General features: G+C 44.8%; 1 protein-coding gene across 14 annotated transcripts in view; it reads right to left on the reverse strand.

The window, feature by feature from the left end:
• The window catches only part of arvcfb (ARVCF delta catenin family member b), a 150,597-nt gene that overhangs the window by 32,071 nt on the left and 105,224 nt on the right, over nt 1-13,302 (reverse strand). For all 14 annotated transcript variants that reach the window (XM_084024118.1, XM_084024124.1, XM_084024119.1 and 11 more), the window contains one exon: nt 11,622-11,693. In XM_084024118.1, the coding sequence (XP_083880244.1) occupies nt 11,622-11,693 (72 nt within the window). The remainder of the gene's footprint in view (nt 1-11,621; nt 11,694-13,302) is intronic.

The raw sequence follows: 13,302 nt of genomic DNA on the forward strand, positions 1-13,302 counted from the left end.
CCTCTCCTTCGATTGTATACAAGGACAGCAGTCCTTAGGGTGCATTTAAACCCTCTGTTTACAACAGTCTAGACTGTTTACGACCAATACTTCATCGACTGCTTACCAGTAACGGGACAGTGGCAAATTCTGGGGGGGTGCATTTTCCCCCTCTCACTAAGCCTCTGCTGTAGCTCTAGCAATGCGTGCAATTAATCTGCTTTTAATTAGATTAAAGCGTCTCTCACAGAAACTGGAAGCGGCGCTCAAACGGGGCCAAACAAAGGCTCTAGTTGGCAAGTACATCTCACTACGCTTCCTCCTACTTTTGCTGGAGTCGTTCTTGTCTCGTAATTATCGCTTTGCTCCAACCACTCAGGTTCAGGGAGACGGGGGAGGCCAATGACGTGCTTAATCATCCGAAGAGTAGAGAGGAGGAGTAAGAGGAGTTTTTTGGGGGGTAAGGAAAGTTTAAACAACTAGAGAAGCAGTTGATCACTGCTGAGTGGGTGGATGTGCTGTTCGGTTTATGCGCTGCCACAGAGAAAGTGCTGGGATTTAGAGGTGCACCACTATCCTACAAAATGTTGCTATGTAGCAACACATGCACACGCAAACACACAGTACTGTACAAGGACTTCGTTCCACTAATGATGTGTACAGCAGCCATTCCAAAATGAGACCTCCTAGGAATAACATTATTATGCAAACCTCTTTGTGTTTCCAACCAAACACAAGGTGATCCCACTTAAATAAGCCTCTCACTCCCTTCAACTGTTGTTTTACTCCTCTTCGTCTTATCATAACTTCCTTTTCATCACCGCCTGTGTTCATGAGAGGATGGTGGCGAGTTGAACGGGGTGGAGTGGGGTGTAGCGCTAGCCACATAATTAGCCACTTTTCTGTGTTAGTTGTATTATCAATATTAAAGGATAGGAAGTGATTGACATGTGAGGAGTGTCAATCAAGCATCAATTCATTGAGCTGTAAGTCTGTGAGTTTTGGCCATAGCAATCTTGGATTTTGGTCATCACCATCTTGAAATATTTCAAACCAATGAAAGGAAGTGACCATATTTGGACTGTGGAGGAGCGACGGGTGGAACTGACGAACACAAGCTACAATGTGGAACCCCGAGCAGAAACCTTACTGGATCTGGATCCATCTGGATTCTGGTATGAAGCTGTTAACAAAGTTAGCTTCATCATTCAAAGTAAACTTTAAAGCTAAGTGTTAAAGTCATCTTAGTAGCTAATTGTATTGGTAGCATGATAGCAAGGCCACGCTGTGGTAGCAATGCTCTGATCATTCACAAAGTCGCCACACCCTAAAACATACCTGCTATATGTTGTATTGGACTCTAAATGGACCATCATGTACTAAATTAACATCATGCTGGATTGAAGAAGACTTAAAACTTGAGATTGATTCCTATACCAACCAGAGGAGTCGCCCCCTGATGGCCAGTATAGAGAATGCAAGTTTAAGGCACTTCAGCCGTGGCTTCAATTTTCAGAACCGGAGGGTTGCCGCCTGGATAGGAATCAAGTTCTGCTGGCCGTCATGGCCAATAACTTAATGCTGCTCGCTCCCCCATGCAGGTCATTGTGCTGTCTTATTCAATGGTGGCACTGATCAGGGATCAGATTAATGCTGCACATTCACTTAATGCCTTCTGTGCGGCCATAAGTTTCAAAATCGCTGGAGCTGCAGGGAATACGACGTTACTGTCATTACCACAGGGGCTACAGTCAGTTGGACAGAGTTATGCAACCTGACACAATTGATGCATTTAAATCTTTTCAAAATCTGCCTCGAATGCATCTCAACAATCTCATTTCAATTTGCCTCGAATGCTTCTTGGCTGCATTTCAACTGGGAATCTGATATCAGATCGCTGTCCAATCCATCCAGACGCATCCAGACGCAGGAAGTGAATGAAAATGTAGTAAAATAACATCAGTGCCTTGACATACAGGCATCGATTATCTCCACCACCCATGCAAAGTTGTTCACTGCAGTGAGCGTTACACAAACTGTTTGGGTGGAAAGTCCAGAGGAACGTGTCTGATGTTTGAGCTCGAGGTTTTGGTTTATATTTATTTCTCCTTTATTTAACTAGGACGGTCTCCTGAGATACAAAAACTCTTTTTTTATGTCTGTTTGTTTGGATCCTATTTAGCTTTGCCTCTTCACTTGAAGGTTGCAGCAAAAATGGAACAGGAATGCAAAAGCAATTAGTCGCTCATCACAACTCTTGATACACTGGTCTCCTTATTTTTTCGAGGAGGATAGACGTGATCGAGGCGATGCTACTCACTGCTGTATTCTTTCATAAAGAAGGTGTAAAAATGAGGGAACTAGGCTACAAAGAGATGGATGGCGGTGCAAGATGCCAGACGGTCTGGATCTGTGGGGAGTGGACTCTATGTGTCAAGATAGCAGCTGAGAGTGAGAAAGTACGTGTGAATGAAGCTCTTATATGTTGATGTGCATGTGTGTAAGTGCGCGTGTGTTTTGTATAGGCAGACATCCACGAGGTAGCCGGCCGTCATCTGGCGTCCCGCTTGGCTGTGAAATGTGGCGGCAGTGAGTGAGAACTGGGAGGTGATCGACGGACGCCACTGATACCCCTTTTCCACAGGCATTTTGAGGGCCGGTTCGGAGCCGGTGCCCAATCGCGAACCAGTTATTCCTGTTTCCACAGACAAAGAGCCGGCTCTCGGCCTGGAAAACTGGTTCCCGAGCGGCCCCAACTCTTTGCTGGGCTGGAACCGGCCCCGGCTTACGTTAGGGGCTGGGGGCGGGGTTAACGCTCGAGGCAACGGGGGAAAATACGCCACTGCGGAGTGCGGAGTTTTACTAACGTTACTGTTCCCGGTAAGTTTCACTTTTAAAATGTTTCACCTCGTTGCAAACCAACGACACATTTCTGTTTAGTTTACAGAGCTAGTGATTACGTTTGTAACAGCAGCAACTAGTGGCTATGCATCCTCGGGTAATGTCAGCTGACCGGCTAGCTAGCCAGCTAGCGTGATATTGCTAACAACAACGTTAGCATGCCACTTTCTGACTGCTGTTGGCTCACTAAACGTTACCAACTACCAACGTGACTTAACATCTGTGTTTACAGCGTCGTGGACACGTTTGTGATTAAACCACTGTTCTCTGGTTTGTGTTTGTAGAGCTGTCGGACATCGGCGATATTGAACGGAGGTCCAACCTGCAGATGACTAAACATCAAACTATCTATCTATCTATGGATCACACACTGTTCTACACTTGTTCTAAAAATGTTGTGATTTTAGTATTTTGTGTATTTTATTGTTATTGTATTATTTGCCAAAATAAACACTTTTTCTGAAGAGACATGTCTGCTATGCTTGAAATTAGCGCTGCGGGGAAACCTCAGACGTATACAGTGACGTAATGACGTGGTTCTCTGGGCTCTCTAGCCGGTGGAAACGCAAACAGGTTCTCGGACGGTTCCAAGTTGAACCAACTGCGAACCAGCACGGCACCGGCCCGGCTCTTGAACTAGGTTCGCGTTGGTGGAAAAGGGGTAAGAGAGGTGAATACTGTGAACAAAAGGGTAAGTGCGGTCAATTCACCGCGGCGGTCAAGGAGCTGCAAGCTCGCAGGAGCTCAGCAAGGCCAGGAGCCAGCAAGGCCAGGAGCTCAGCAAGGCCAGGAGCTCAGCAAGGCCAGGAGCCAGCGTTCACTAGGCGGGTGTTGGATTCCACAGCGTGGAAAACGGCGAGCACCTAAATGAGGCTGCTGCTTGTCATTTGGGACGGAGAGTAAATTATTCATCATATTCCGCTTTAACTTCGGTGGAAAAATAGACGCAGAAGAGGCCAGAAATGTCCCCTCCCATGGGGATTGTGCTACTCTGAAGCAAACTTGGCGGCGGTTGATTGACTTGAAGATGCGGCAAAAATGGATCCGCTTGAACGTCTCCGCTCACTTTCATCACGCCTTCGGGCACGGCGCTTGTTTTCCTCGCCGCCGCTTACGAGCCACAGAAATATGGCAGCAAGGATTAGAAGAATCACATTCACGGCCGGCACATTAAGAGGAATGCTTCTCGTGAGACACACAAGGCAAGTGCGGCTTCCGTTATTTTCCCCCTGATTGAACTGAGCCCGTGACTTCTCAGACTTAAAGAGCGGCGAAGCATCGGAGACGGAGATGACTCCGATTGCGAAGTCATTGTTCATTACACTGCAAATAGAGATCTCCAGTGGGATGAAGGCGAAGAGGGTTACGCAATGTGATACATAACAGCTACATCACAGTTGTTTATCAACGCTAAGACCTCTCCCCAAATTAAATGCTCAGCTCGACAAAAACAGCGAGACGCGCTACACACTCGCCCTCTTGGTAAACGCCGCTGTTTTATCAATTGCTCAGAGTGTGTGAGGCGAGGGGAGGACAATAAATCTCCCAGGGATGGAGAGAGCACTGAAGCAGCAGAGAGCAAGAGGAATGAGAAGTGGGAAGAGAGGTAGAAGGAGAAAGAGAGAGAGAAAGAGAGAGAGAGAGCAAGAGGGCAATGTCATGAAAAGCACTGATGCTTTTCAAACACGAGGCCTTTATTGCTTCGTCAGATTGCCCTTGTTGTCAGATATGACTAATTAGCGCTACCTAACGCAGCTGTGATGGATGACAAAAAAGATTCATCACGGTGGGAATAAGCTCTGCCAGAGGAGCCGCAGCGACCCGCAAAGTTTCCAATTATATCCTCGTATAAAAGCATATAAGAGTGGAGCCGGCCAAGAGGTAAAAGGCAATCAGGAGTTGAACATGTATAGGTTTGATTAATATCGCTATGCTGCACACGGACGGCAGGTTGATATATGAACTCAACGTGATCACAAAGTAACCTTCCTACCAACATCACATTGGACTTCTTTTGTGAAGCCACGGCGGCGCTGAGGCTCTAGAGATATGAATTTCTCGGTCAGCTCGGTCCACCACGTTGGTCCGGACTAGGTTTGGATTCACATGGCGGTCGACTCCATCCATCGTCTACTGCTTTATCCTGTATTCAGGGTCGCGGGGGGGCTGGAGCCGATCCCAGCTGACATTGGGCGAAGGCGGGTTACACCCTGGACAGGACGCCAGTCTATCACAGGGCTGGCAGTCGACTCTTGAGGCTTAAATCTGCAAAGGTCCACGTGCCGTCAGATATGTGTCACAGCCCGGACTGTGGCCACTACAAGCCCTCTGACTGCACACGAGCCAGAAAGGTTTTCCCATCCTCATCCAATTCTCCTTTCTTATATTCTTTGTACTTTTTGAAACGCAGCGGAAAGAGCTCTTCGTGTTGCTGTCAGTAGGTGGAAATGTGCCGATGCCTTTCTCCGATTGCAGCATGTACATTTAACTTTGGTACATTTTATTCTTTGGAAACACGGCTGCATGCTGAGAGAGGACGCAAGGCTCTTTTCGCTCTGCTGCTCTGGCAAAAACAGAGGAAAGCGACGTGCTCAAGAAAGAAGGCAGGAGAGTTGAAGGCCACATAAAAGGTAACGGCTAATTGACTTGAGGTGCTGTGTTTCTCTCAGAAGAGCCGGAAACGTCTCTGTATTCTATCCACCTCCTCGTCAAGCTGGAGGAAACCTCAGCAAAAGGAAACCTATCATTTGTACCTTTTACTGCAGATTATTTGCACTCTCCGAGAAAAGAGGCAAGAAGTGCACACACCTCTCCCTCCCCTCTCTTCCCTCACCTGACCTCCCTCCAATCTAAAGGTTTACGCTGTGCTTTCAATTAACAGCTGGGTAAAATGTTTCATCATCTCAGGGGGCTGCCGCACTCACCGCCTCTTTAATGAAATGCTTCTTTTCACACTTGTTAATGACTTTTGTTACAGCCACCCCTCTTTCCTTCTCTGCCTCTGCTCTCTGGGATGCATGAATAATGGACCTCTCCATTGATGTGCGTGCCCCGCAACAACGTCCCCCTTCTGATGCAACTGCACGGACAAAATAACTCACTCAATCAATTAGGGTGGACAAAGTAGCCACATAATCAACTAGAAAGATGAATCACAACGACTGAGACTCTGGCAGGACAAGTTTGCTAAAAACACAGCATCGATTTTTGAGATCTAGTCAGCAGAGGGCAGAAGAGCAGGTATTGATGTTTGGCTAATAATAAATAGACGTGTCAGGGTCAATGTTTTACGCTTTCAACTTTCAGTCATGCCGATATTGAACTTATACTTTGAAAGGGAAGTTATTTCATTTTGTAGCAGGGTGTCTGGGGTGTCAGAACAACCGCTGGAGCGCTATTAATAAGAAAAAAAATATAACGATACTTTGCTTTCACTTTGGAGAGAGGACATGAATTATTCACAACCTGCTTCACTCTGCCTTCAAGTAATAGGTCAGAATTTGGGATGATTTGATTACATGTATTCCCTTTTTAACCTGTGAGTTAGATCGCTGGTTGGTTGGCAACCTCACAGTGAGGCCATGAAGAGAACTAGTCCAGCACATAACCCCTGAGAAAGATCTCCAGATGAAGCCAACGATATACAACATATAGATTGCTGGTAGAGATATATTTATAACGTTGGACAGAGCCAGCCAGCTTAATGCTCAGCTAAAATAACTGTCTTCTAGTTTCATAATTACTGTACAGACATGAAAGTGGGACTTTCTCAAAAATGTCTTGCTATTTCTTAAAGGAAGAAAAGGTCAAATATCTCTTTTGGTTTCCTGATTAAATGTTCTATAATGAGAATTACACTTAAATTCTTTAGAATGATAAATGGTAAAATGATAGTTGTACCAAAACATATATTTGTAATAATAATGTATGGAGTGGCTACAAGGTGAAAGGGGTGACAAACCACCCAACTCTGCACTTCCCCTCAGCTGTATGGAGCGTTTTAGTGTCTATTAGTTGATTATTAATTTTTTTTTTTAGCTCTCAACTCTTCAGTTTCACTGTTTTCCTCAGCTTCACTTCCAGGCCCAGCAGACAGCTGATGGGTACCTGCCAAACACCAACGTTAGGACCAGGCAGCAACCTCAAGTGTAGCCAAAATGCCTTAAACTTGCATTCTCTCTGCTGGCCATCGGGGGGTGACTCGCCTGGTTGCAAAAAGTAAGTTGTCCCAGGAAAATTGAGCACACAGCAGAGCAAATATTGTTTGAACATTCATAAGGTGGCCAGAAACATGTCTCCAAATAAACATTGCTCTGCTGGATGTTTAGATAGGCACGTTGCCCATTTCTTCAAACTTCATATATCACAACAGTCTAAACAGAGACTTAAAATACCCATCAGTGCTTGTGTTTCCTCTCGCTCTCTCTTTGTTTTCCTTGTACACTCACACATCCACACACAAAGAAAGAGATGGATCGTTTGCCCACTGCCGGGTCCGGCCTGGTCCCGGTGTTGACCTCGCTGTCTAACATCAGATCGTGACCGGGATACATGGGTAATCTCCCCTATCTGTCTGACCCATCGCCACAGGAACGAGAGATCCTCTATCTATGTCTCTCACCACGTGACCAAGGGATGTGGCGGTGGAGGGTAGAGTCGGGGCCTGGCCTCCCAGACAAACAAACAAGGCACCCTGATGACTTTTACAGGCGAGCGGGCGGCCGCTCCTTCACCTCCGTAGTTTCCTGAAGAGGAGAAACTGATGTGCCTTTTACGTGAGTTTTGCTCTCGTGATTAAGCTTATTATCCATGCACCTCACTGTTGTTATTCCTGTGTGTGGAGCTAATAAACGTCAAATATGATTTGTCTGTCTGTGAGCGAGAAAATGCTGAGTGCTCACACACACACACACACACACACACACACACACACACACACACACACACACACATTTCAACTGTGTTTGACATTTAGGCCCATAACGATAATTGCTTTCTCTGGATTCTAAACTCCGATGGGTGTTGTTCCACATTGTGTAACATAATCGCACCACAATTGCAACCCGCCATAGATCCACAGTCGCTGCGTGCCAGCTTGGCTTTTACCCATGAAAACCCAGGGAGCGGAAAATATTAATTATCATCCTCGGAGCTCATCTGCTTTCCTTTACTTTAGGAGTGATAAAAAAAGCAAAAAATCGGCTTAACTTGGAAAAAGCACGGCAATTAATTGTGATCTAGTTTAATGAGAGCCCACTTTGCCGTGTTAATGTGGCTAATTAACAGTCAGAAAGGAAGTGGTATTGACTTTGAGCGCCTGCCACTAGGCATTGATGAAGGTGCTGATGTGTAAATACCACATGAGGGTGTATAACAAGCGCATTCCAGACGCCACCACGGATGGACACACACTCAGACATCTCCACAGAGGGACTATGGGGACTCACACACAAGCAAATACACACTCTTATACCATCCGGACTGATGTGCCGCCTACTAATTTGCTTTTGCGACTGTCACGACTGTTTGTGCCAAAAAGCAAAGAGAATAAGTGCGGGGACACACACACACACACACACACACACACACACACACACACACTAACTCCCACATTACTGACAGTGTGGGGCTTCATGTGGCGTTTGCCAACATACTATCGCTGATCGCATGTCCCAGTGATATTTGTGGATGTGGATAAGCAGTGGAAGAGTCCCAGAACAGACAGTGACTATTCTTCGACTATGGTGGACAAAAGCACATTTCCTTGAACCCAACAGCAGTGTATTTAACTTTTCAAATAGCAGCAAAACACATCTTTCCATCCTCCTTTTGTGTGCTGCTGACATCCAATTTGGGCGACGGCGTAATGTTTGTCCGACACTGTGGCTTCTCGGCTCAGTTAAGAAATATGAAGATAAATGTGCAGGATTTCTCTGCCAGTTATACCGAGGTAGCTGTGCCTTTATGGCAGTATTGGGCTCATAGGATTTTAAATCAATGTGATGACGATTTTAAAAAGCTACATTAGCCAAACACAGGCGTCCCTATCTTGCCACTTTACTTGTTGTTAACAGCATTTCTAGAAAGTTCACTATATCGTCGTTTTCATTCAGGGATACGTTGACAGTTCGGGATTTCCTTTCTGACAGCGAGTTAGATGAGACGATTGACACCACCACCTTATGTTCCTACTGTCAAAAGTGAAGCTAGAGCCAGCAGCTGGTTAGCATAGCTTAGCACAAGGCATGGAACGATTGGCTTCGTCCAAAGGACAAAAATCAACAACTTAAAACACAATATCTTGTCTTAGCAACGGTACAAAGATCATGAGGTGAAAGATCATAATTTGTTCTTGGGAGTTATCATTTGGCAAATTAATTGTCAGATTCTTAAAATGACTTGTTTGGTCCGAACCAACAGTTTAAAACACACATACACTCAACAAAAATATAAACGCAACACTTTTGTTTTTGCTCCCATTTTTCATGAGATGTACTTAAAGATCTAAAATTCATTCCAGATACACAATATTACCATTTCTCTCAAACATTGTTCACAAATCAGTCTAAATGTGTGATAGTGAGCACTTCTGCTTTGCTGAGATAATCCATCCCACCTCACAGGTGTGCCACATCAAGATGCTGATCTGACATCATGATTAGTGCACAGGTGTGCCTTAGACTGTCCACAATAAAAGGCCACCCTGAAATGTGCATTTTTTTGCTTTATTGGGGGTCTGGGGACTCAGAACCAGTCAGTATCTGGTGTGACCACCATTTGCCTCATGCAGTGCAACACATCTTCTTCGCATAGAGTTTATCAGATTGTCAATTGTGGCCTGTGGAATGTTGGTCCACTCCTCTTCAATGGCTGTGCGAAGTTGCTGGATATTAGTGGGAACTGGTACACGCTGTCGTATACGCCGGTCAAGCACATCCCAAACATGCTCAATGGGTGACATGTCCAGTGAGTATGCTGGCCATGCAAGAACTGGGACATTTTCAGCTTCCAAGAATTGTGTACAGATCCTTGCAACATGGGGCCGTGCATTATCTTGCTGAAACATGAGGTGATGTTCATTGATGTATGGCACAACAATGGGCCTCAGGATCTCATCACGGTATCTCTGTGCATTCAAAATGCCATCAATAAAATGCACCTGTGTTCTTCGTCCATAACAGATGCCTGCCCATACCATAACCCCACCACCACCATGGGCCACTCGATCCACAACATTGACATCAGCAAAGCGCTCACCCACACGACGCCACACACGCTGTCTGCCATCTGCCCTGAACAATGTAAACCGAGATTCATCCGTGAAGAGAACACCTCTCCAACGTGCCAGACGCCATCGAATGTGAGCATTTGCCCACTCAAGTCTGTTACGGCGACGAGCTGGAGTCAGGTCAAGACCCCGATGAGGACGACGAGCATGCAGTTGAGCTTCCCTGAGACGGTTTCTGACAGTTTGTGCAGAAATTGTTTGGTTATGCAAACCAATTGTTTCAGCAGCTGTCTGAGTGGCTGGTCTCAGACGATCTTGGAGGTGAACCTGCTGGATGTGGAGGTCCTGGGCTGGTGTGGTTACACGTGGTCTGTGGTTGTGAGGCCGGTTGGATGTACTGCCATATTCTCTGAAACGCCTTTGGAGACGGCTTATGGTGGAGAAATGAACATTCAATGCACGAGCAACAGATCTGGTTGACATTCCTGCTGTCAGCATGCCAATTGCACGCTCCCTCAATGCTTGTGGCATCTGTGGCATTTTGCTGTGAGACAAAACTGCACATTTCAGAGTGGCGTTTTATTGTGGGCAGTATAAGGTACACCTGTGCACTAATCATGATGTCAGATCAGCATCTTGATGTGGCACACCTGTGAGGTGGGATGGATTATCTCAGCAAAGCAGAAGTGCTCACTATCACACATTTAGACTGATTTGTGAACAATGTTTGAGAGAAATGGTAATATTGTGTATCTGGAATGAATTTTAGATCTTTAAGTACATCTCATGAAAAATGGGAGCAAAAACAAAAGTGTTGCGTTTATATTTTTGTTGAGTGTATATTACATTCCAATTATATAAAACAGAGAGGATCATCAAATCCTTCCAGAAGAAAAGCTAGAACCAGGAAATGATTGACATTTCTGCTTGAAAATATTATATAAATAGCATTATCAAAAAAGTTGCAGATTTTTTGTCCATCAAATAACCAAGTGATTCAACTAATGAATTCAGCCATAGTCTCATTATGATATGACATGTAGTGGGACAGAAGACGAGGCCCCGTCGTCACCAACGAAATCCTAGTACAATGCAACAGATAAAACAATGGATGCTATTTATCTACAAACTCAATAGATCCGAGTATACAGTAACAGACTGCGTTTATGGCCTTTTGTTTCTCGGCGTTGTATTCAATAAAAGGAAATGCGTTCAGATTTGATGTTTTCACGAGCTGCCGCCTATCAACTGCCACAGTGAAAGCACAATCCATGTAACCAGGCTGAATGACCCGACCGCTGCCTTTGTTGACCCACACACCCGACCTGCCTCCAATCAAAGCAATCACACTCACGGCTCCACCGGCCCTGCTGTCAACCATCTGACTCGTTCCTCCCTGTCCTTTCCTGCAGGGTACCATCTAAATGAGACAAGTTATTTCCACACTGAGGGATGCTCTCCCTCCGGAGCCAAAGCCTGAACAGAGGGATGCTTTGCTTGACAGGAGGCCTACCTTTGGACGGCTCGGAGCGCTTGGGCAGATCCAGTGTGTCGTAGTTTTTGTCGTTCTCACCGTTTTTCCTGCCTGGGTAGAGAAGAGAGGAGGCAAGACAGTCAGTGTCATATTATTCTATGACATTAACATTATTCTAGAAGGCGATGCCGACACCAGGGTTAGACCCATATGGGGGTTGGAAGGCGAATAGAAAATGCAAATACAGTAGCTTATATTCAGTGTCTTTAGACAACAATTTCCATGCCTACATCATAACACTATTTTGATGTTTATCCTTTCCATCTCTGAATGGACATATAGGTCTAACCCTGGTCTGGTGCAGGTGTACACAGTGCAGAGAGCTGGACCATGATATGTTCAAGCACACAAACATCCCATACTGTCGGCACCAGCGTGTTCAAAACGACAAAGTGGCATATATGCGGAAAATATACTGTATGAACACAAAGCCACTAGGGTTGTCACGATACTAAAATTTTCAACTCGATACCGATACTCAGGAAAATATTCGATACTCGATACCATTTTCGATACCACAAGGATGAAAAAAAGACCCCAAAATTTAAAAGAAATATTTTTATTAACAAAAAAAATGCAAAAATAACAACTTTCAGGTCTGAGGTAGTGCAAAAAATAAATAAATAAAATAAACAATAACAATTGGAACAATATTGAAAATGAGTATCGTATCCGGATACAACATTTTAGTATCGATACTTTTTTGAGTTTCGATACTTTTGACAACCCTAAAAGCCACACACCTTCTTTCCACACTCACACACACACACACACACACACCTCTCCTACTAGAACCGTAGTGCAGTGGAAGTGGGGGAATGGAGTAGGAGGGCATGTGGGCGATTGCAGCTCGGCTGGCTAACGGTCATCTCACATGCGTATGGACGTGCCCATGGGACAGTACAGAGATTAAACAGATGAACCGCCATCCATTGAAACACACAGAACATTAGCATTGCTTTCTGAAGGCACCTCAAACTAATAGTTCAACATTTTGGGTAATAAACGTAATCGCTTTCCACCCGAGAGTGAGCTGATACTAATCAATATTATTCTGCTAACGATGCAGCTACAGCCAGGAGGTGAGCTTCATATGTAATGCTCAGACATGATAGTGGTATCAATCTTTTCACCCAGCTCTTGGCAAGAAAGCAATTAGGAAGATTTCCCAAAAACATTTGACTGTTCCTTCAGGACCAACTGCTGAAGACCTTTGGCTGATGCCATAGACTGATCAATATGCTTCTCTGCTCAGAGCAGGATGGGAGCCCTTTATATTATATCCCTTTATATTTACTTTACGGTCTGATAATGTTGGACATTAATGGTAATTATTAGCTGAAGGACATGTGTTTTTTCATTTTTAATATGTTTTCCTCATTTAATAATTTTTTGATATAGTTGCATATCATTTAAGTCTAATAAATAAGGTATAAAAAAAGAACAATGTATTTAACAATGACAGTGTCTTCATCGATGACAAATTATCACGCAAAATCGTGGATATTGGCAGCTTTGATACAAATCTGTTTCAAAATCAATGATCCATATCATTCAAAGCCTACACACACACACACACACACACACACACACACACACACACACACACAAACACACACAACAACACACACTTACAGGGTCTGTAGCAGAGCTTGACATG

Source organism: Eutrigla gurnardus (genome assembly GCF_963514095.1).
Source record: "Eutrigla gurnardus genome assembly, chromosome: 13".
Taxonomy (NCBI): domain Eukaryota; kingdom Metazoa; phylum Chordata; class Actinopteri; order Perciformes; family Triglidae; genus Eutrigla; species Eutrigla gurnardus.